Raw genomic sequence first — 24,924 nt, forward strand, 5'->3', positions numbered from 1 at the left:
AAGTTCTGTTTGACTTTTTCAAATCTGCTATGCCACTTTTCACTTTTTATTCTCTGCATATATTGTTAATATTATCTTTTAGGTTTTTATTAAAAGAGTAGGCATAGCTGTTTTATAGTCTATGGCTAATGATTCAGATATATAAAGTCTTTCTTGATCAGTTTCTCTCTCTTTTTTTTTTTTAACTGGTTCTCAGTCATGATGTCTCAATTCCTTGCACGTCTAGTTATCTTCATGTGCTTGTCATTGTAATTGAAAGTCTACATAGAGGAATAAATTAATGCTTGGTGTCTCTTTTTGCATCTCACAGGCACCTGGTGAGACTATCATTCTGGCCTCACTTTATCCAAAGACCATGTCTGAGTTTCTCTGCATCCCTTCATCCCTACCTCCGGGCAGTGGGAATCCTGGGCAGTTAGGTTGGTTTACTCATGGTTCACCACTACCCTATTGGTGATTCCTTTGGGATATCAGTTTAATATGAGGAGAATCGTCCCATTAATCTGCCTACATTGTTCAGGTCCTAGACTGTGATTTCTGTTCTGCTTCCCTCGTCTTGCAGGATCATTAAGTCATAAATTGGATTTTCTGGGATTGGCAAATGCTCTCAGGACAAACACAGCTTCTGTGCTCATTTAACTCACTGGTTCTCATTTATCAGATTTGTACTGGAAGTTTATTATAGTTTTGTTACCTCTTTCTTGCTCTGGAGAAAAGTTTTAAAATATATTTGGTTCAGCATTTTTAGTAGTTTTCAGTGGGAAGATTGGTCTGAACAATCTAATCAAGCCTTCTATCACCCAAAACTTGAAGTTTGCAATAGTATTAGCATTGTCAATTTTATCAGAAAACTTGGCAAATTAAGTTTGTTTAATTCCATTTGTGTTAGTTCTCTAGAATTACCAATATTATCACCATATGTTGAGTGCCTATTATGTGCCAGACATTGTTCATTGAAATATTATTCAGCCTTGAAAAAGGAAATTCTGCAATGTGTGACAACATGAATGATCCTTGAGGACACTATGCTAACTGAAACAACCAGTCACAGAAGGACAAATACTACCTGATTCCACTTATATGAGGTATCTAAAATAGACAAACTATTAGAAGCAGAGAGTCGAATGGCAGTTCCTAGGGGCTAGGAGAAGGAGAAAGGAGGAGCTGCTAATAAACAGATCTAAAGCTTCAGTTATACAAGATGAATAAGTTCTAGAGATCTGCTGTACAACATTATAACATTTGTTAACTCTACTGTATTGTACACTAAAAATCTGTTAAGAGAGTACATCTCCTATTACATGTTCATACCACAATAAAATATAAATAAATAAATGAACACTGTTAAAACAGTTTTTATTCTTAGTCTCTGTGAGACGTAGTTATAAGGGAGCATCACAGTGAAGTGATTAATAGTGGAGACTGGAGCCATCAGCCTTAGATTTGTATTCTAGTTCTAGCACTGGCTAGCTGTGTGCTTTCACAAGTTCCTCATTTTGTTATCATTTATATTTTACAAATGAGTAAAATACAGCTTAGAGAATGTAACATGCCAGATTATGTAGCTAGCCAGTGGTCGAGCCAGACTTCAAGTAATCTAGGAAAGGCTGTGCTCTTTCTGCTATGCATTCCGGTTAGGCATGATTACTGATAAAGCACCTAAAGACTCAAAATACTATTGATGTGTGAATAATGGAATTGGTGATGAAAGGTCCCATTCTTTCAACCAAGTCACCTGAAAGGTTGTGGAAGGGAATAAAATTCACAAAGAAATCATCGATTTTAGCAGTGTCACGTCTTCAGTGTTCTATAAGATATTACTAGATTCTCCTTTAATAAAATGCTCCTGAGCAAATAAGCATGGGAACTATGTGGTATACTTCTTTCTTTGAGAAACACAATAAAGACTAGCGTTAAAGACTGTGAAAAGACCTGTGCTTACAGCAATAATACCCAACCCCTGTTGACATTGGAACTTGTAGATTCCGCAGAAAAAAATTTCAAGAACACTAACCTATATGCCTAACCCTTTTGATGTGATAGGTATATCTCTAGAAATGTGTGTAAATTAAAATCTTGTAAATCAATTATATTTTGAAAAAAAAAGAAAGCTTGTAATTAAAAAGAAACAAAATTTTATACAGAAAAAAGCCACTCTCGGATTTATTCATTAATAAATCTATGTTTAATAGGGTTTCCTAAATAAATTTATGTCAGTGTCTACCAAATACTATAAAATAAAGAGGAAATACAAGATTTTTGAAATTTATAACTCAACTTTATTACTTGTGCTAGTTTAAGGAAAAAGCCAAAATGATATCCTAAGGCTTATATTTGTCATCAAGAAATTTTTATACTTTTTACAAAACAATGAAACCACATTGTAAAGATTGACTCACATGGAACTGAGATGTTATTGATTCTTTCTCTTGCCTGTGTTTTGTTTTTGTTGTTGCTGTTGTTTTTAAACTCCATTTTGCTCCCCATCTGAAACTACAGATGAATTAGATAAAATCTTTAAGTAATGAAAAGTCAAACTGCTCTTTCACTTCCTGTTTCATTTCATCTTGTCCTAATACCACCTTTGGTTAGAAAAGAAGAATTAAGTATTTTGATTAATGTGTTGCACAAGGGCAGAAAGACAGCATTGAGAAATGGAAAGGATATGGTTTGGGGAGTGAGAGTGCCCTGGATATGAAATTATGAGAAGCATCTTTTACATGCCAGACACAGTGATAAATGTCATGCACACATTATCTTATGTGATTTCACAGCAACCCTAGTACTTAATAGGTAGTATTTTAAGAATGAGAAATTGATACTCGGGCAAGTTAAGTGAATAGCCTAGATGCTGTATTTCTTGTCAGAAGTAGGGAGAAAAAGCTGTGACTGTGCTTTATTCCACAGTGGTCATGAGCTGTAGAGAAACCTATGTAGGAAGTAAGAGGTGATTGCAGTGTATGTGGCACGTGATCTGTAGAGCAAAGAATTTTACATCCAGTATATCTTTTCAAGGTCTGCAGTGAGGAAGGAATTATTTTTCTTGGTGTGCCATGAAATCTGAACTTATTTTACTAGAGAAGCACACTGTTACATGTGGTATTTAGGTTCCAGATACATTATTGATTGTGACTGGTCTGAAAAACTAATCATTTATGATTCTGTTTCTTTAGGAGGTGGATCCTAACTTAAAAACAAGCCATTCATAAATCTGGGTTTGCTATGTAAAGAAATTCACTTTTGGGGCTTCCCTCGTGGCGCAGTGGTTGAGAGTCTGCCTGCCGATGCGGGGGACGTGGGTTTGTGCCCCGGTCCAGGAGGATCCCACATCCCGTGGAGCGGCTGGGCCCGTGAGCCATGGCTGCTGAGCCTGTGTGTCTGGAGCCTGTGCTCCACAACGGGAGAGGCCACAACAGTGAGAGGCCTGCGTACCGCAAAAATAAATAAATAAATAAATAAATAAATTCCCTTTCAAACTTTAAACTCATAAATCACAAGGGTGATTTCAATTGTATTACGTAGATGCATGCTTTTATAGAATTTTTATTTCATTTCCTGCCTATTTTACAAAAGGAGATTCTAATTTATGTATTTATGTCTGCATTTTTAAATCATTGACTTTATTGTATTTATACACTTATTTCTCTCAGATCAAACCCTTTGTTTCTAAAAGACAGCACCTTTAACAAAGAGTTGAATAGTCCCAGACAATTTGTGGTATGCTATTCTTTAGTAGAATGTTGAGCAGGTAAATTGTTAAAAAACTGTTTTTGTGTTAACTTTGTGCTCTTCATTTATGCTGGTCTTTTTCATTTAACTGATGTGTCAAGCCTTGGCTACACTGCCTCTATATATTAAATAATTGTATTTTTACAAAAAATGTTTTATTTTCCGGATTACTAAGACCTTTTGGTCAATGATAGTAACAGCCAATGGTTAGTCATTTAATAGGCAGTTACCAACATGGGTGCAGTGAAAACTTTACAGATATTTTTTATGTGGTCCAGTGTGAACATAGGACCGTATGTTGCATTTTTATTTATACCCCAATACACAGAATAAATTATGCAGTGCTTTCCTTCCATACAGTTATAAAGGTTGTATACCTGCCTGCACACTACATTAAAGGACTATCTTAATGTTTTTTGAAAGAACTTTTTTAAACAATTGCAGACTTACAGAACAGTTAAAAGTTGAATATCAAGATTTTTTCCCCCCAAAATATATGAGAACAAGTTGCTTACCTGATGCTTCATTACTCCCAAATATGTTAATACCGGTTCCTACTAAAAGACATCTGGCTACATCACTACAGCTATTCAAGTCAGCATTAATACATTACTATTATTTCTACTAATACAGACACCATTCAAATGTTACTCCAATAATGTCCCTTATGACAAAAGGATCCAGTGCAGATTCACGCATTGCATTTAATCATCATGCTTCTTTAGTTTCTTTCAATTTAGATCAGTTCTCCAGTCATTCCTTGGCTTTCATAACCTTGACATTTTTAAACATCATAGTTATTTTGTAGAAGTTCCCTCAGTTTGGGTTCGTCTGATGTTTTCTTGGACTGAGACTCAGGATATGTGTCTTTGGCAGAAATATCGCAGAGGTGATGCTGCGTTCTCATTGCATTCTGTCAGGTGGCATCTTTTGATTCATCCCATTACTGATGATGTTCACTTGATTAGGGTGGTGTCTGTTAAGCTTCTCTACTGTTAAGTTACTCTTTTTGTTTTCCTCTTTGTAATTAATACATATTTTATGTGTGGGAGGGGGATACTTTGAAACTAAGTATATTTATTAGACTTTCAACTTATTCATTGATTTATTTATATCAACATGGACTCATGTTTTACAGTTTTATTCAGTGCCTTATAATCTGCTAATATCTTGTTTAAGATTCAGATTGTCTCCATTTTGGCCAATGGGAGCACATTCAAGATGGCTTCTGTGTCTTTTTACATGTCCTCCTCATTCATTGAGTACTTCCTTACGTAAGGCATAACAAGATATTTCAGGCTCATCATGTACTTTCCCTGCCTCAGTCCTGGAGTCATCCGTTTCTCCAAGGAAGACTGGTTCTTTTTAATAGAAATAATATTTAGAAGACATGATCTGAGCTATAGGTATATTCATTGCTATTAGACTGTCACTATTAGGTGTCACTTTTCCTAGGCCCTCTCAGTGGACGTACATGTATATATATTTTGTCATGCATTTCTTTTTTAAAATTTATTTATTTATTTTTGGCTGTGTTGGGTCTTCATTGCAGTGCGCAGGTTTTTCATTGTGGTGGCTTCTCTTGTTGCAGAGCACGGGCTCTAGGTGCACGGGCTTCAGTAGCTGTGGCATGTAGGCTCAGTAGTTGTGGCTTATAGGCTCCAGAGCTCAGGCTCAGTAGTTTTGGTGCACGGGCTTAGTTGCTCCACAGCATGTGGGATCTTCCCGGACCAGGGCTCGAATCCATGTCCCCTGCATCGGCAGGCGGATTCTTAACCACTGCACCACCAGGGAAGTCCTGTCATGCATTTGTTCTTTTTTTTTTTTTAACATCTTTATTGGAGTATAATTGCTTTACAGTGGTGTGTTAGTTTCTGCTGTAAAACAAAGTGAATCAGCTATACATACACATATATCCCCATATCCCCTCCTTCTTGCGTCTCCCTCCCACCCTCCCTATCCCACCCCTCTAGGTGGTCACAAAGCACCGAGCTGATCTCCCTGTGCTATGTGTCTGCTTCCCACTAGCTATCTAGTTTACATTTGGTAGTGTATGTAAGTCCATGCCACTCTCTCACTTCGTCCCAGCTTACCCTTCCCCCTCCCCGTGTCCTCAAGTCCATTCTCTATGTCTGCATCTTTATTCCTGTCCTGACCCTAGGTTCTTCAGAACCATCTTTTTTTTTTTCAGATTCCATATATGTATGTTAGCATACGGTATTTGTTTTTCTCTTTCTGACTCACTTCACTCTGTATGTCATGCATTTCTTAATCTCTGTATGTTGAAAACCATGAGTTCACACCAGTATGTCTAGTTCTAATCCAATACCAAAGAGTTCATTCTGCACATTTGTAATTCCTTCCTCTGACAGTGAGAAACCTGTCTTCTGTTATCTTTAATGCTTTTTATTCTTTGGTCAGTCTCCTTAAAAGCAACCATTTTCCATCTTTCTCACATAACTGCTTCTCTCTCCTGCCGGGGCTCTGATTCCCCTTCTGGGCTGCCCTTGGCCCCACAGGGATACTCCTTACCTTGCTCAGGCTCACACAGCCCCACCAGGGCTGCCCTCCTCAGCCCATGTGAACACCGTCCTCAGCCTGCTGTGCTCTGACACCCCATACCCGGCTGTCTCTCTGCTTGCATTTCCATCTCCCCAGGCTCTGACACACTGGTCTGGGTCACCAAATGTGTGAATGGTCCCCTCGTTACTCTCAAACTGACTCCCGTGGCTGGACCGCCCCCCGCACTCTTCTTAATTTCCCTGGATTCGGACACCTCACTTGGGCAGCACCGCACACAGATACCCTCCTTACTCTACCTGGGCCCCTCCTCCCCACGCCAGGCCAGCCACTGAGCAGAGACCCCTTTTGGGTTCTATATTCCCCATGTGATCTGTCCTCCTCAGCCCCTTCAGGCTCTGATTCCTCATGCCAGGCAGCTCTCCCACTCACCTTCCTTACCCTGACTGGCCCCAGCACCCAGCTCTGGCACACTACTGCTTCCCGCCCGCCCCCTGCCCAACTCCTGGCACAGATACCCATTGTGGTGGACTCCACATAATGGCTTACACCTGAGTTGTTCAGTAAGGGAAGGGACAAGGGGAAAGGTCAAAAGGGTTATTATTAAATTCTTATCATAAAGTTGTGCCCTGAAGTGTTTTATTCAGAGCATCACTTTGCTAATTATTATAATGAAAATCAGAGCAAAAAGTAGAATTTGACAAACAAAAATCACTTTATTAGGATGTTTTTTAAAATACATGAGTTTACTTATATGCCCTGAACTACCTCCATTGATTAATTACTTTAAGATCAAACAAGAGATCAAGAGACTAAACATTCCATGTCTACTCCAGGTGATAGCATGCTGTAAACTATTAGTTTAATACCATCCTGTCCTGACTGCTTTCTTTTATTTGATTTTGTCATTGAATACAGTCATTTGAGCAGGATGAACCTTTACATATGTTCTTATATAAAGCAAAAAAAAATTGTAAAAATAATCAAAATGTATAATAATGACCTGAAATAAACATATATTTATAACTTGATTTTTTTCTCATTTAAATAGAAGAGTCCTCGTTTTGGCTTCCCTTATATGGTAACATGTGCTGCCGATTAGTCGCCCAACCAGCTTGTATGGCTGAGGATGCATTTGCAGGATTTCTTAATCAGCAGGTTAGAGAACTTTAAATATCCTGCAACAATTATAGCTCTAATTTTGATCTTAATATCCTGGCAGTTGTTTGGCATTCTGATATTGTGAAGTATTTTTTTTTTTAATAAAGTCTTCTCTTAAATGACAGTTTTCTCCTTGTTAGACATCAAATGTGGGGGGAGGGTGCAGCTGGGAGTGAGAAGGTAGGGAAGGGGAGGGGTCTGATGCAGTTTTGATGGCTAAGGGGCTACCTCTTCCAGGTTCCTCTGCTTCATTAATAGCAGTAACAGGATAATCAGTACCAGAGGACTCCTTGTGGAAACTGATGAGGACTGCTCAACACCTTTCACATGAAGGCCTTTCTGGCAGACAGCTCTTGGCACAGTTTAGGCCTCTGGGCTTCCAAAGCTGCCTCTGTGCCACCTACTCCTAATTTATTTATAACCATAGTTATTTGTATTCAGTAAATAATTAATTATGGGCCTCAATGAATCAATAGCTTTTTAAAAAAGATTCCATTAAGAGGAAAGAAAATTTGCATTCTTACAGGGAAGTCAACATTTTCCAGTGTTCTTAGAACAGTAAGAGAATATTTTGAATATTCAATTATTTTGAATATTCAGTTATTTTTATACTTTTCCTGAGTCAGTACGTGAATTGCTGTGGAATTCCAATCACTAATTTTTAATAGACTAGCTTCTCTAAAACTGCATTGATTTATGATTTTATGTATATAAAAGTTATGTGATAATTATTACCTCTATTTTGCTTAATGCTTTTGAGAATTCCACACCTTTCTTCTCTGATACAAACTTACTTTTTTACTTTGGGCTATTGACTTATTGTATCGTAAATTAATGGGTAACTCTATCACATTAAAACATTTCAAAAAACTAACTTTGCTAATTCAAGTATTTTGTTGAATTTAGAGTTAAGATGATAAATAATGATTTAAAGTTGAGAGTTTCTTGATTTTTCTTTTTCAGCAAATGGTAGAAGGTCTGATTAGTTGGAGAACGTTGTATTGTGTTTTAAGAGGGGGTAAACTCTATTGTTTTTACACTCCAGAAGAAATCGAAGGTAAAGTGGAACCAGCTTTGGTAGTGTCCATTAACAAGGTAAATAAAATGCTATTTTGAAAATAAAGGTATAACATTTTATGAAGTTTGTTCTTTTCTATTACAATTCACACTGTTGTCATCTTATTTACAAAAAGGGAAGGACTGCTAAAACTAGGTTAGTTCGTAAAGATATTCTTATTTTTCTTTCCATTTATAGAGCTTATCTGGTAAAGGAAATACTATATATTTCCTACGAAAACATAGTAATTGGAATCTATACTAGCAAATAGATTTTAAAGCAGAGAATGTAACTCCACATTAACAGGGTATTTAAATTTTTTAGGAATTTATTTAATTAAGAGATTATAAAAACATAAATTGTTAGCTCATGTTAATGATGATGCTCTTTCTAGTTAATACTTAAATGAACCCATTAAAAAGAAATTCCTGAGTATACTTTCTGATTTCTTATGGGGCTAATGGGCAGTTGTTCAACCTTCTGCCAGGACAAGAAAGCCTCATATTCTGTTGAGAATACCACATACACATAAATATACTGGTTTGATACAAAGGAAATTATAAAATTTTAGTTAGAAAGTTTTCACTCAAAAATCTGTAGGAAAAGTTTTCAGTCTAAGGCAGGCTTATTTTCTTTATCTCACAATCTTAATTTGTTTTCATCTATCATCCAAGTCTAGTGTTTATTAGAGGTTTTTCCCCCTCTTTTTATAGCATTCCTACTCTAGAGTTAAAATGGCATTTCTAGAGTAGAATGTCATGTTTTCTGCCTATGGACTGCAATTAATTGTCTTAGTTTTTTTACTTTGCTTACCTGCAGAGTGGTTAAAGTGAAGTATATGATAAAATATGAGCCATCACATCTGTTAACTGTAAGATACATGTTCTACTTGCCTTTAAGTTATCTTTCGAGGAAAAATGTAAAGTTATATGTCCTGAAAAAACATGTAGATACTGGTCTGCTAGTGTATAAGGATTTAGTTAATTTCTGTGATCTTTGCAATAGTAACATTTGATCTGTTTCTATCCTGCTTTTAGAAATGACACTACCTTTTGCTCAAAGGAAATCCTTCAGTGAGACCTTTTTACTATGTAATTAAGTCCAGTTAATTTGTCAGTTTTGTGTATAAGAAAGATTAATGTTGCTCTTAAATAATATACCTCAGTATTATAACATAGTGAATTTATTTTCATTTAGAAAATTAGGTTAATGAAAGTATAATTTTATTATTGGAAAATTGATACAATTTTTTCATTGTTTTGTTTTGTTTATGCAGTGTTCATTCCCCCCCCCATAGTCTTTTGAAAATTTCAAATGTACAGAAAAGTTGAAAGAAGAGAAAAGTAAAACCTGACACCCATCACCTAGATTCTTCAGCTATTAACATTTTGCCACATTTGCTTTCTCTCTAGATAGTTAAAAAAAATTTTTTTCCGAACCACTTGAAAGTAAGCAGCATACAGCATAACATTTCTTTCCTAGAATATGTCAGCATATTTCTCCTGAAAACAAGGACATTTCTTTCATAACCATAATATTATTATCACACTCAATAAATTTATTGTTGATAAAATAATATTATCTAAGATACAGAGCAAATTGCCCCAGTTATTCCCAAAATATTCTTTCTTATTTTTATTTTTTGTTTTATCCAAGACCCCATCAAGGGTCACAGATTGCATCTGATCACTATGTCTTTTGTTTCCCTTTTACCTAAATTGTGCCCTTCTCTTGCCTTTTTTTTTTTTGGTTTTTATGACACTAACATTTTTGAAAAGTCCAGGCAAGTCCCCAAATCTGTTTTTGACTAATTGTTTCGCTAGATTCATGTTAAGTATTTTTGGCTGGAGTTCTACATAGATGATTTTGTCTAACCTTATTTTCACTAGGTAGTAAAAATGGAATCCTACCAATTTTTTTCTTACATGATGCACAATGGAATATGGATAGCTATAAACCAAATTAAAATGTAATCTAAGCAAATGAGATTTTAAAAGTTTGATCTGAAAATAGTCTTCAAAGTATTCATTTTACCTATCTTAGCCCTTTAAGGGAGGCAGAGCATGTAGGTCAGCCCTGATTTACAGGTATCTTATTTCTGTTTTACAAGTGACAAAACATACTCAGAGATCAGATAGAACTTGTTTAGCTAGTAAGTAGAATTATATGGCTTACTCTTTCCTAATGGGTAGAAAAAAATAGATAAAAATTCATGGATTGTTTATCTGTTTCTTCATAGACATACTGCAAGACAAGATTTGGAAGGCAAAATTAGACTTTTCCCTATCTCCATATCCACTTTGTATCAGTTTTGAAAGTAAAAAGTAACTCTGAAATGAAGTTCTGAGTCCAAAGCCAAGTTACCTGTAGGCAATGACTTAGGCATGTATTGAATCTTTACCATTTAAATTTAAGAGGACAATTATAATAGAACTCCTCTGTTATTGTAGTCAGTGCATCTGTATTTTCTTATTTGATGACAAGAGTCTAATTCCAGAAAAGTAGTTAACAGGATCTACATGGCCTGACTAAATTGACCTTTTTCAATTGACTCATTTTTCCTTGTGGTAATAAAGGTGATGGCCTGGCAACCGATGGGATTCTGTAGTCAGTCGACTCCATTATTAAGATGACTGAAATCAGTGTACCTAGAAATCCCAGTGGTGGCTCCACTATTGAGCTTTACAAATTCACAGGAAAATGGTTTGTCTAGTAATTTGTATAGACTCGACCTTAGACTTGGCGGGACAGCGTGGGCTGTATTTGACCCTGAGGACTGATGACATAAATATCTCTTCCATCAAATATGACTTTTGTCTAAACTACCAAAAAGAATTTTAATATTAAACCATGAGGTAAGGTTAAGGTTGGGAAGAATAATATAATTTAGTTGCTTATCTCAAAGATTAAACTGATGACAAAGTGTTACATTCTGTAGCTTTGCGATATTTCCGTCTTAATTTTCTCCAGTGCCGTTTCCAGCACTGATTCCTGCCCTTTCTCTTTAGAAACTTTCCCCTTTGCATTTCCTACTTCTTTTTTTTTTTTTAATTTTTATTGGAGTATAGTTGATTCACAATGTTGTGTTAGTTTCTGTTGTACAGCAAAGTGAGTCAGTTATACATATACATATATCTACTCTTTTTAGATTCTTTTCCCATATAGGTCATTACAGAGTATTGAGTAGAGTCACCTGTGCTATACAGTACGTCCTTATTAGTTATCTGTTTTATATATAGTAGTGTGTATATGTCAATCCCAATCTCTCAATTTATTCCTCCCCCTCTTTCGTCCCTGGTAACCATAAGATTGTTTTCTACCTCTGTGACTCTATTTCTGTTTTGTAAATAAGTTCATTTGTACCATTTTTTAAGATTCCACATATAAGCAGTATCATGATATTTGTCTTTCTCTGTCTGACTTACTTCACTTAGTATGATAACCTCTGGGTCCATCCATGTTGCTGCAAATAGCATTATTTCATTCTTTTTTATGGCTGAGTAATATTCCATTGTATGTATGTACCACATCTTCTTTATCCATTCAAATGTCAATAGACATTTATGTTGCTTCTGTGTCCTGGTTATTGTAAATAGTGCTGCAGTGAACATTGGGGTGCTTGTATCTTTTTGAATTATGGTTTTCTCTGGGTATATGCCCAGGAGTGGGATTGCTGGATCATATGGTAGCTCTTTTTAGTTTTTTTAGGGAACCTCCATACCATTCTGCATAGTGGTTGTACCAATTTATATTCCCACCAACAGTGTAGAAGGGTTCCCTTTTCTCCACACCCTCTCCAGCATTTACTGTTAGTAAATGTTTTTGATGTTGGCCATTCTGACCGTTGTGAGATGATACCTCATTGTAGTTTTGATGTACATTTCTCTAATAGTGATGTTGAGCATCTTTTCATCTTTTTTGGCCAACTTTGTCTTTGGAGAAATGTCTATTTAGATCTTCTGCCCATTTTTTGATTGGATTTTTTGTTGTTGTTGTTATTGAGCCGCATGAGCTATTTGTATATTTTGGAGTTTAATACTTGGTCAGCCACGTTGTTTGCAAATATTTTCTCCCATTCTGTAGGTTGTCTTTTTGTTTACGGTTTCCTTTGCTATGCAAAAGCTTTTAAGTTTCATTAGGTCCCATTCGTTTATTTTTATTTTCATTACTCTAGGAGGTTGTTCAAAAAAGATCTTGCTTTGATTCATGTCAGAGAGTGTTCTATGTTTTCCTCTAACAGTTTTATAGTATCTAGCCTTACATTTAGGTCTTTAATCCGTTTTGAGTTTGGTTTTGTATATGGTTTAGGGAGTGTTCTAATTTCATTCTTTTACATGTAGCTGTCCAGTTTTCCCAGCACCACTTATTGAAGAGACTTTCCTTTCACCATTGTATATCCTTGCCTGTTTTGTCATAGATTAGTTGACCATAGGTGTGTGGGTTTATCTCTGGACTTTCTATCCTGTTCCATTGCTGTATATTTCTGGTTTGGGGCCAGTACCGTGCTCTTTTGATGACTGTAGCTTTGTAGTATAGTCTGAAGTCAGGGAACCTGATTCCTCCAGCTCCATTTTTATTTCTCAAGATTTCTTTGGCTAGTCAGGCCTTTTGTGTTTCCATACAAATTGTACAATTTTTTTGTTCTAATTCTGTGAAAAATGCCATTGGTAATTTGGTAGGGATTACACTGAATCTGTAGATTGCTTTGGGTAGTATAGTCATTTTGATAATGTTGATTCTTCCAATCCAAGAACATGGTATATCATCCATCTGTTTGTGTGTCATCTTTGATTTCTTTCATCAGTATCTTATAGTTTTCTGAGTACAGGTCTTTTGCCTCCTTAGGTAGGTTTATTCCGGTATTTTATTCTTTTTGATGCAGTGGTCATTGGGATTGTTTCCTTATTTCTCTTTCTGATCTTTTGTTGTTAGTGTATAGGAATGCAAGAGATTTCTGTGTGTTGATTTTTTATCCTGCAACTTTACCACATTCATTGACGAGCTCTAGTAGTTTTCTGGTAGCATCTTTAGGATTTTCTATGTAGAGTATCATGTCGTCTGCAAACTGTGACAGTTTTAACTCTTCTTTTCCAACTTGGATTCCTTTTATTTCTTTTCTTCTCTTATTGCCATGGTTAGAACTTCCAAAACTGTGTTGGATAAAAGTGGCGAGCGTGGACATCCTTGTCTTGTTCGTGATCTTAGAGGAAATGCTTTCAGTTTTTCACTGTTGAGGGTGATGTTTGCTGTGGGTTTGTCATATATGGCCCTTATTATGTTGAGGTAGGTTCCCTCTATGCCCACTTTCTGGAGAGCTTTTTTTAATCATAAATGGGTGCTGAATTTTGTCAAAATCTTTTTCCACATCTACTGAGATGATCATATGGTATTCTTCAATTTGTTAATGTGGTGTATCACATTGATTGATTTGTGTATATTGAAGAATCCTTGCATCCCTCAGATAAATCCCACTTAATCATAGTGTATGATCCTTTTAATGTGTTGTTGGAGCATTTCCTACTTTTATCTCAGGTTTCCTTTGAGCCCTTCCATTCACCTGAAAACTTCACTCTTAATAGTAAATGCCACTGGTCTCGTTATTTAACTATGTCAAACACCATCTCAGTCAAGAAATCTATTTGTTACTTCTAAAAACATGACTGTTATCTAATTATATCTTATATTAAAGTAATTTTTACTTATTTTTCTCAGCTTATAAGATTATTCAAATTTATAGAAAAGTTGAAAAAAATACTACAGTGAACACTTGTATACCACCCAGATTTAACCGTTAACATTTTGTCATATTTGCTTTATCTATTTTTCTTTTTTTTGGGAGGAGTTTAAGCACTTTATATTTTATTTAATTTTTTAATCAGCTGTTATGGTGGTATGGTTTACATAAAATAAAATTCACCAGTTTTAAGGGTACAGTTTGATAACTTTGACAAATAATATACAGTTGTGTAATCATTACTATAATCATTATTGGATTATAGTTTTTTAAATCTTTTTTTTTGTTTTGTTTTGTTTTGTTTTTTTGCGGTACGCAGGCCTCTCACTCTTGTGGCCTCTCCCGTTGTGGAGCACAGGCTCCGGACGCGCAGGCTCAGCGGCCATGGCTCACGGGCCTAGCTGCTCCACGGCATGTGGGATCTTCCCGGACCGGGGCACAAACCCGTGTCGCCTGCATCGGCAGGCGGACTCTCAACCACTGCACCACCAGGGAAGCCCTAAATCTTTTTTATGAGAACATTAAGTCTACTCTCTTAGAAAATGTCACTTATTCAATAGTGTTATCAACTATAGTCACCATGTTTTACGTTAGATCTTTGGACCTTATTTATCTTATAGCTGAAAGTTTTGTTTTGTTTAGCTGCAAGTTTATAAAGTCTCTTATCTATATTTCTTGCTGAGCCATTTGAACATAAGTCTCCAACATTGATAATTCATCCCTGAATACTTCAACATCTTCCTTTTAGAAATAGGAGCCTCTCAAATTATATAAATTTATATATATATATAAAATTATGTATATGCGTATATATATATAATTACAATACCATTATCACAGCTAAGCAAGTTAACAGTAATTCTCTTATATCATCTAATATCCAGTCCATAGTCAAGTTTCCCCGTTGTCTCCAAAATGTCCTTTTAGCTCTTGTTTTCAATCTAGGACTATTCGAAGCTTGTGCATCCTTTGTACTTCTTCTAAACTGTAAATTAGGTCTAGGGGCTTGATTAAATTCATTTTAAACATTATTATGAGAATATTTCATGGATAATAACAAATACTTTATGAAGAATTCTGTTCAGAGGCATATGATGTCAAGTGTCTTACTATTGGCAATGCCAGGTTTAATGACTTGGTTAAGGTGGTTACCACTAGCTCTCTCCACTATAAAGGTAAATTTTTGCCTTTACAATTAGCAAGTAGTCAATGAAGTGATGCTTAGACACAGTGTGACTATCTTTATTGTTCAGCAATCTTTCACATAATGGTTTTAGTGAACTGATTGCCCTTACCTGAATCGGTCATTACATTGGAGATTGCACACGTTCTTCTACTACTGTCCTTCCTTCTGTCTGTGTTAGCTGGCATTCTTTTGTAAAGGACTTTTTCTTATCAACTAGGAATGAATTACAGTCTTTCCTGAAAAGGCTGGGTAAATGTTTAATGTTAATGACCAATTTTCAGAGTAAGGAGTTGTGTTATTACATGTTGACATTGTATTGTTATTGGCAATATGTATTGGAGTGGAGTTACCCCCTGCAGAAGTAGCACATGAGTGTCGTTTCTGTTGTCCCACACCACCTCCAATATTATGAAAAACTCATAGATTTTAAACTATTCAATCTACTCAGTGTTTTAAATTACTTGGGTTTTAAATATAAGGTAGATGTTTTAATTATTTTGCTTACTTTGTAAATTTCTAAGGGACATGTACTATTACAGTATTCTTAAATAAAGGGGATCATTGATAAAAGCCAACTTGGTTGGATAGTGTTTTTGTTTCAGTTTTTAGTGTATTTCCAGTGCTGGGTCTCTAAGATCTTTTTATGCTTAATAATGTTAAATATTAAATACAAAGTTTCTTTCTTTTGGTTGTCTTTCTCCTCTCATGATTTAGAAAATAATAATTTTGCTTAATGCTGCTTTAAAAATTATGTGAAAACATGAATTTTACAGTTGCTAAGGTATATAAATAATAGTTCTGCTATTTTGATCACAGGATCTGTTCTCTGACTATAATTCTTGTCCTTCTAAATGGCATTTCCTGTAAGGCTAAGTCAGTTCATTAATTTTCAGAGGGAGCCATCTGTGGAAATAGTCACATTAAGGAAAGAAAAGCCTAAAAGCTATCCCCCTCCTCTTTTCAATCCAAATTTGAAAGGATGATTTACTTCAAAGTGATTGCTTCAACTTCAAAAAACTTCCTATGAATGTTGTTGAGCTAGACATTCTCAATAAGGGGTACTTAACTGGAGCCACTGAATCTCCTGTACGTTGTAGAAAGCATTTTATTAGCCAAAGTTTTATCCATTGCCAGTGGAGTGGGGATTGGAATGGAAAAGAAATGTGAGTCTTTGAGATCAATAGTCTTTTCTTGATCTAAATAGTATGCATCACTTCATTTTAGTGAATCATAAAATCTGTACCAAACAAGTCAATAACACTAGTTGGTGTGATAGTCCTTTGTTAAATTGTCTTGAAATTGTTTTTAACCATTACATTTATCATGGACCCTAGCAAGTAAAATTACCATGAAGCACATGGGATTTTCTTCATATTATGTTAGTCCTCTTAATGCATGTATCACCTATTCAGATTGTCCCTTATTAAATACAGCAAAAAGAATTTTTTAAGCAGTCTTTTCCTTTAAGAGTTTACATCTGATTTCATTGACATAAATTGAAAATAACTATATCACTAATACTAATCAGACCTAATGCTTGGTTTAATTTATGGTTATGCTTTATATACTTCAAACATTCCTTGTCATATATGGTAGAAGGTATGCTTTCTTTGTCATTAGAATACATATAAGGTCTAAAGCTTGTTTTTAGCCATCAACAATTTTGTCTTCATCCCTGGTTAACAAGACTTTAGACCAGACACCTTTCAAAGAACTCATTTATCTTTACAACATGTTTGTGAGGAAGGTGTGAGTGAAATATTATCTCTGCATTATAGATAAGAAAGCAGGCTCTTAGTTTTTTGTACTTGTATTTTATTTTTTAATTGTTTTTTTGAAAAATTTCAAGATAATCTATAGAAAGAATAGTATAAATGAACCCGTCTGTACCCTCACACATTTCCTCCACCGTTGGATTATTTTGAAGCAGATCCTAGCAATCATATCATTTTACTTGTAAATATTACAACTGCCGTACTGAAAATTTATAGCCGTACATGAAGTCAATATATCATCAAAAATCCAGACAGTGTTCAAATGTCTCAGTCTTGTAATTTTTTAAACAACTTTTTGAATCAGGATCCAAATAAGGACCATACATTGCATTGATTGATTAGTTCTCTTAAATCTCTTAGTCTGTTGGCTTCTATTCTACCCCCCTCTTTATCTCGCTCTCTCTTTCCCCTACACATATACACACACAATTTGTTTGTTGAAGAAATTTGGTCATTTATCCTACAGAGTTTTTCAGAGTCTAGAATTTGCTGATTGCATCTTCAAGTTGTCTTTTTTCTTCTATTTCTGAATCAGATTTAGGTTTGTTTGTTGGTTGATTAGTAAGGATATGTCTTAGTACTTTTATCAGGAGGCATATAATAACGTCTGGGTCTTCCACTCACGTTAACATCCACTGATGAACGTTGCTTAGATTCTTTATTTCATTAGGGATTGCAAACTGCTGCTATTTTAACATTCTTTCTTCATTTATTAGCTGGGACACCTCTACTTCATCAGCTGTTAGGTTGAAGGACAGTTTTTACAAGATACCCAAGATAAAGGTTTGATTTTTTGCGTTTATATACTAGTTACCAAATCTATGAGGCGGTTCCCTAGCATCCTTCAGAGGTGACCAATGAGTTAGTTTTTAAATATCATTATGAATTTGTGGATTTAAAGACTTTTCATGCATCAGTCCATTACCATTGTAATTCTAATTGATGCTCACATTGTCCCATCCTTGGCTACTGGAAGCCTCTTCAAGTTTACTTTTGAGTCCTTTTGGTACAACCCTAGTAATCTTTGATTTCTGGTAGGACAAGATGTTCCAGGCCCATCCTATATATTTCCTGGCCCAGGCTGGGGATAAGCCATTTCTCTAAAGAGTTCTGATTCCTTTTATTAGGAAAGAGTATTTAGACACTATAATCTGGGTATGTAGTAGACATTTTTAAAGTCATATAGTCAAAAGTAAAGTAGGAAACAATTTATAAATCTAGTTCTGATCTGGTAATTTTCCATTACTACAGAAATGGAGAGGTTGAAGTACAGTTTTAATTCAAAAATAATGAAAAACCTAAAAGAAACTTTCCTTTGACTTCAGAGTTAATTATATTTTGTTACAAAATTGACTTCTCAGATTGTACCTTTCTTGACTTCACTTGGCCTTCCTCGGGGTAACCATCGTCTCATGCAGTGGAAAGTTGTAGTTCAATATGTGCCGATTGACAAAAGTAGAGCCAGCCAAGGATGAAAATTTCATCGTGAATAATCTCAAATCTATCTACGTATCAATAGGTGTTGGTTTTAAAGCCTCCCAAATCAAATAAAAAGGTTTGGAATTAGCAAAAACAAAACAAGAAACTGACCTTGCAGAGAACGCTTATCTCAGAACATGTTTCCTCATCTATAAATTAAAGAGCAGATTATCTCTAGGATCTGAGTCTATCAATGTAAAACTTTTTAGCATTATCTGAGTTATTCTTTTGTTATTCATTTATTCATCAAATATTTTTCAATCACTTAGTGGGTACCAGGCAGTATTTTAGTTGATGTAAATAATGGGGGCAAGAATACCAAGTTGCTTGCTTTCATACCCTGCTGAGAGGAGATAGTTATCTATACATTGTGTGAGCCCATAATGATAACAGTCCTAAAATTCATCTTGTGTTTTCTAATCCATTCCTTGTTTGGGAAGTGAAGTCCTGAGCACTATTATTGATACTTTAGCCATAGTGAAAAAAAAAATTGCACGAACTTTCTGACATTATCAGAAACTTTGTTTACTCACTTTTTCTTTGACATACAGTTTTTTTGGTTGAAAAAATTTCCCATTAGTTAAATTATTTTGGATGATAAAATATAGAGGTTAATTCAGATGATCTGTGTTTCATTTGCACCTTTTAAAAACCTCTCGTGTTGTAAAAATTTAGCGGTATTTATGGTTACCAGTGTTAACGGAGTGTACAGTATTTATATACTATTGTATTATTTTCTATTAGAAGGATATAAATGACCCAGCTTGTCAGATTTTCTACATAGCTATTTTTGTTTGAAATGGTATCCTGGTATTATTAATAATTGTACCTATTCATCTGTAAAAATTTCAACTTATTTAAAAGTTGAATCCATTTTAATTCTATATACAAAAGGTAGTCAGAAATTTGTATTAAAATGGATTTGGGTGGAGGGAATCACAATTTCAGCAACAAGAATACTTCATATTTTATCATTCAGGTTTTTTTTTTTTAATACAGCAATAGAGGGTTGTCCCCCCAGCCCTCCATCTGAGTCAGCTTTCATTTAGTCTGAAAGAAGCATATCAAAGATTCTTCTGAGAGCTTAAGTCATTCTCTGCTAGTGATAATAAACTTTATATTTAAAGAGGCTGATTACATGTTATCAGGCTCCAAAGATGCCATTTAGGCAGCATTTTTAAATACTGTGTAAGTAATTACTTTAAAAAGTTAATTCACAAAGTTTATTACCAAGGAGTATAAAGTATAAAGGAGTATAAAAAGACCCTATTATGATAAAATTACAGTGTCGGCCATAAGTGTTAACAATCCTCTGAAGACCCTCGCATTCCTGCTTTTTAAAAAATGACAGGATAGACTGTCTCTAAGTTATCAATCCTTATATTTGGGGATACTTGAAAATTTCAAAGTTATGTTGCTACTTTATATAGCATACTTTTTCTCAAGTGATTTTTGAATAGGAGTTCCTTCCTTCAGAAAAGAACTTCTTATGTAGCCTGTATGGTGTTCACCTGCCCATATTTACCTGTTTTTCAGGGAGTGAACAGCTTTTCTTCCAAACTCTTTCCAACTTCTATAATGTCCGCATAGACATCATTAAATGTGTATTTTGGTGTGTGACTCTGCACACAGACTTTCTTCACTCTAAACTCAATGAAGTGAAGAATTTCTTCCCACTCTGAATCAGCTTTTGTAACTGCTAGCCAAGTATTCTTCTACACGCATTACAGTAAGCTTAACCATACTGCTGTAGAGCTGCTCTAGCCGATACAGTAGCCGCTAGCCACCAGTGGCTGTTAGGCATTTAGGATGTGGCCAGTCCAAGTTGAGATATGTTGTAAGTATAAAATACAGACTGGATTTTGGCGGCGTAGTGTGAAAAAAGAATGTAAAGTATCTCAAATTTTTCTTATCAATTACATGTTAAAATAATACTTTGAATATATGGGTTACAAAAAATACATTATTTTAAAATAATATATTAATTAATTATTACATAATTATTTTCACCAGTTTCATTTTACCCTTTTTAATGTGGTTACTAGAAAATCTTAAGTTACTTACATGGCTCACATTATATTTCTAACGAACAGCATTGCTGTAGAAAATGTCATGTCAATCATTATCACTATCTTTGCTTAATAGATAGGTCTATTCCAGACTTTCTTTTCCACGATTCCTTGGAAACTACATGTAGTTGCTCGCTTATCATGTGACTTAGCAGTGCCTGTGTGTGACTTGGGAATAGTCTCTTCTACACATAGACACAAGAAGGATCACACAATGTCATACCTAGTACCAATCAGAAAAAAGGTTTAGACTATCAACGTGTATGAAACCATTGCCTTTGTTGTAAAATGTTGCATTCATCATTTAAAAAAATAATTTTTACCATTATAAAGGTTATATTACTTCATGGATCTTTACCTATGAGCTTTGTAAATGAATGTTACATATGAAATAAGTGTTAATGATGAAAGCCTGATTGTTTACTGTAGTAAACATTAAGTTATGGTTTTACTGCTTTAACTGATAACACTGTATACTATGCATGAGTATTAGAATAAGAAACATACTTTACTGATTCTTCTATTTTATTACTGTTGAAAACACAGTTAACATAACTCAGAGTTATAACATACTGTACTTGTTTTATTGCAAATTTTAAGACGTATATAAAAGACAGCAAACTCCTACTTAAACTAAGAGATAGACACAGAGATTATGTTTTAATCTCATGTAATTTAACATAAGTGCTATATGTAGTATACTTTGAAATATTACTCAGTATTTTTAATATCAAGCATTTTTAAAATAACCTTCTAGATATGAGCTTGAATATTGAAAATTCTCAAAATTACATATTTTAAATTTCAGACGATCAGCAATAAGATTGTAATTGCATCTGGTATAAATATGGTAGCTAAGCAATAAAACATTTATTCGATCATTACAGAAATAGTCTCTTGTAAAACAACAGTTTTGTCTTAATATTTAGGAAACCAGAATTCGGGCAATGGATAAGGATAAAAAGAAAAGAATCCATAATTTCTCTGTCATCAACCCTGTTGCTGGACAGGCTACAACTCATATTTTTGCAGCTGACAACAGAGAAGATCTTCAGAAGTGGATGGAAGCCTTCTGGCAGCATCTCTTTGATCTTAGTAAGTTGACATTTGGATTTTCTAGTAGTATATTCATGTCGCATGAAGGGCTGTACATAGCAATCTAAATATTAAGATTATATTATAATTGTATAGCTTGTATCAAGAATTTGTTATGCTCTTGAATAAAATGGTAGTATATCATCAGTGCATTGATGCTTTTTTCTCTCCATCTTTCCCCAGTGCATGACTGATTATAGTATAGTATACCTTTGAATTCCTAGTATACTTACCTGTTACTTTTAAGTTCTGGTCTCTAAAACAACTAGACCACATTTTTTCAAAATATTCGGTCAAACTACTTAAGGCAGTGTGTTTGATCAAAGGAATAATAAACTACATGAGGAGTAAAAAACTTCTCTAGGGTAGTGATGATCATAAAATATTGAAATGTTCAAAAGGAGATTCATTTTTGTGTAGGCTTCTGTTAACTCTCAATTCATTATTATATCATTTTGGACATCATCCAAAGAGATTTTTTTTTTTTAACTGCACATATGGTTTTTCAGTTTCAATAATACAGTTCAATGGCATGGATTATAAAAACAATGTGATAGTAATGTAATAGAGTCCTAGTATGTAAAATATGTGAAGTTCTAATATTCTCAATTTAAGGAGGAATTTTATCAACAGGAAAATACTAAAATTGTATATTGAAGATGTAGACTATTGATAATGGCTGTTTCTAAGCAAACTAAGCCTACTGTAGATTCAATCAGAATTTTATGTCTTTAGAATACTTTTCTACAGAACTGAAAAGTAGAGCCATTTCCAAACAATAGAAAGTTATTTCTGCAACTCCTAGAAATAATCCTGGAGATATTTTAGGACATTTTAGGAGCTGTTACCGAGAACTCTAAAAACAGTTAATATCTGCAGTCCTCAGATTAATTTTTATAAGCCTTCTCTGATCCATGGCCTGGTCAGTTATTACACTGATGGTTGAGGAGGGGGAAGAAAAGGGATCTAAATTTATTGATTACCTTCCACAGACCATATGGCTTCATTTATTTTTCATAACAACCCAGTGAGGTAGAAATTTTTTCCCACTGCTCTAAAGATGAGAAAATTGAGGCCTGAAAAGGTTACAGGTTTATTGCAGGGAACCAGAGGACTCTCTGCATGGCTTTCTTGGATTCTTTATCATTTGTTTTCCTTAAATACTGTCCTTTGACACTCAGTAGATATTTAAATATTTCTTCCAGGCTTATTAGCATGCGCTACATTTCTTTATTTTAAAATTTCAGCTGATCTTAGGTGTGTAACTTAAAAGACAGCAACTTCCTTTCATTTGCTGATCACAGCTAAAATTTTAACCGCTTTCCTAAATGCTCTGATTTAGAGAGTCTGTCTTATAAAAAAGACTGTGTTACTTTTAGAAATGATTCTGGCATTTTATAATTTTTATGTAGACAAAAACAGGAAGGAGGAGTAAAGGAAAGTAAAAATGCCAGAATATTATAGTCTGGATATCAACTACTATTAGATGATCTCATGTTTTCATTCCCCAAATTATGTAAAATAATTTATCATGCTAAAAGAGGGACTTAGAGGGATAAGAATCTCATGACATTTTTATAGTGTCAAAGTAATAAGAAAGTGATGACGACTAGGTTCTCAGGTCTGGCTACTTTTTTAGTATTTAATGCTTTGGGGATAAAATCTGCCAATCTGTCTAATTTTTAAAGTATAAATTCTATTACATTTGCTGTTTAGAATTCATTGTGTAAGATATGAAGGTATGAAGCAAAGATGGAAGGGTTTATACTATCCTGAAGATTGACTTGTACTTTAAAATTTTTACCCTCCTAGTGATAAGTGTAGCCTCTTGTGATCTTAGGTGAAATATGATGTGTAGAACAAAGTAGAGGATAGATATCCAGGGCAGAATAAAGTAACAGTAATTTAGTACTTAGAACAAATTTCAATTACTTGACTTAGCTTAAGAGTATAAAATCGTGAGGGTGAGATAACTGTAAATCATGAGAAAACACTAATGGAACTCGGTGTGTTTAGCCTGTGGAAGAACAGCCTAAGGAGTGAAGGTTAGGAGGCAAGGGGGAGGTAATAGCTAATTTTTAACATTGGAGAGCTAACAAACATGTAAAAGAGGAATGACACTTGCTTTGGATGATCAAATAGGGTAGAGGTAGGAATGGTGAGTCAAAGATAAATTTTTTCAAATATTTAATAATATAAATACTGAGTTAAATAAGCAGCTTAACTTGACTGGGAACATTGTAACAATAAATATGGTGGGAAACATCTTCAATATACAGATTTTATGTGAACAAAATGTATCCATTTAATATTTCATATTGGGCCGTTATTTTTATGTTAGCATATTAGTATTACATTTAACTGTGCATGGTAAAATTTATTTAGTGGTAAAGTAAATGTTTAATTGTAACATCTTGACCAGTGAACATACCACATTTATACCTATGACTCTGTAATACATGGGATAATGTGGCTTTATATTCCAGTTTTCAACATGATTAGTATTCTGCTATCAGTTTAACAATGAAGAGCTTTCATCTATCAATATAGAAAAAAATACTGCACTACATAACTTGTCTAAGGTTTGACAGAGAATTGTTTGCTGGTTTAAAGTGTTTCATTACCTTCCCAGTAGATAAGGCCTTTTTTTCCTGCCCCCAAGAAGGAAAGGCTGGCTTTTACATATTCATCTAAAAAAGTAGAAAGGTGGAATAAGTTATCGGATCTCAGATCCTACTAGATTTAAATTCTACAGGGCAACCTCTGAAGCCTCAAACTCAAGATTTTATTCCCTTTATAAATTGCTGTGTGAGTTATTTTGAAATTTTTACCATATTCTATACTTAGCATTGTAATAAAACATACTGAAAGGTTTTTTTTCATGCTTCTTAACTATTTTTTATGTTTCTAAGCATACTGAAAGGTTTTTTTCTGTTTCTTAACTATTAGGTGGTGGATTTTAAGTTTATGCATATATTACCTTATTAACATGACAGTAAATTAGACTTAAATCAACAAAAATAGATAATTTGACTAAACATGAAGTGTCTTTAATTTTTAAGCCATGGAAAATACGTTGGATATTGAATATGGAGGTTGAGAATTAATAAGAGAGAAAT

General features: G+C 34.5%; 1 protein-coding gene across 1 annotated transcript in view; it reads left to right on the top strand.

The window, feature by feature from the left end:
- Nucleotides 1-24,924, top strand: part of RTKN2 (rhotekin 2) — a 77,839-nt gene that overhangs the window by 49,253 nt on the left and 3,662 nt on the right. Inside the window, exons 8-10 of the mRNA XM_060033765.2 lie at nt 7,301-7,407; nt 8,374-8,505; nt 21,640-21,805. Coding sequence (XP_059889748.1) covers nt 7,301-7,407; nt 8,374-8,505; nt 21,640-21,805 — 405 coding nt within the window. The remainder of the gene's footprint in view (nt 1-7,300; nt 7,408-8,373; nt 8,506-21,639; nt 21,806-24,924) is intronic.

Source organism: Delphinus delphis, chromosome 16, assembly GCF_949987515.2.
Source record: "Delphinus delphis chromosome 16, mDelDel1.2, whole genome shotgun sequence".
NCBI classification, from domain to species: domain Eukaryota; kingdom Metazoa; phylum Chordata; class Mammalia; order Artiodactyla; family Delphinidae; genus Delphinus; species Delphinus delphis.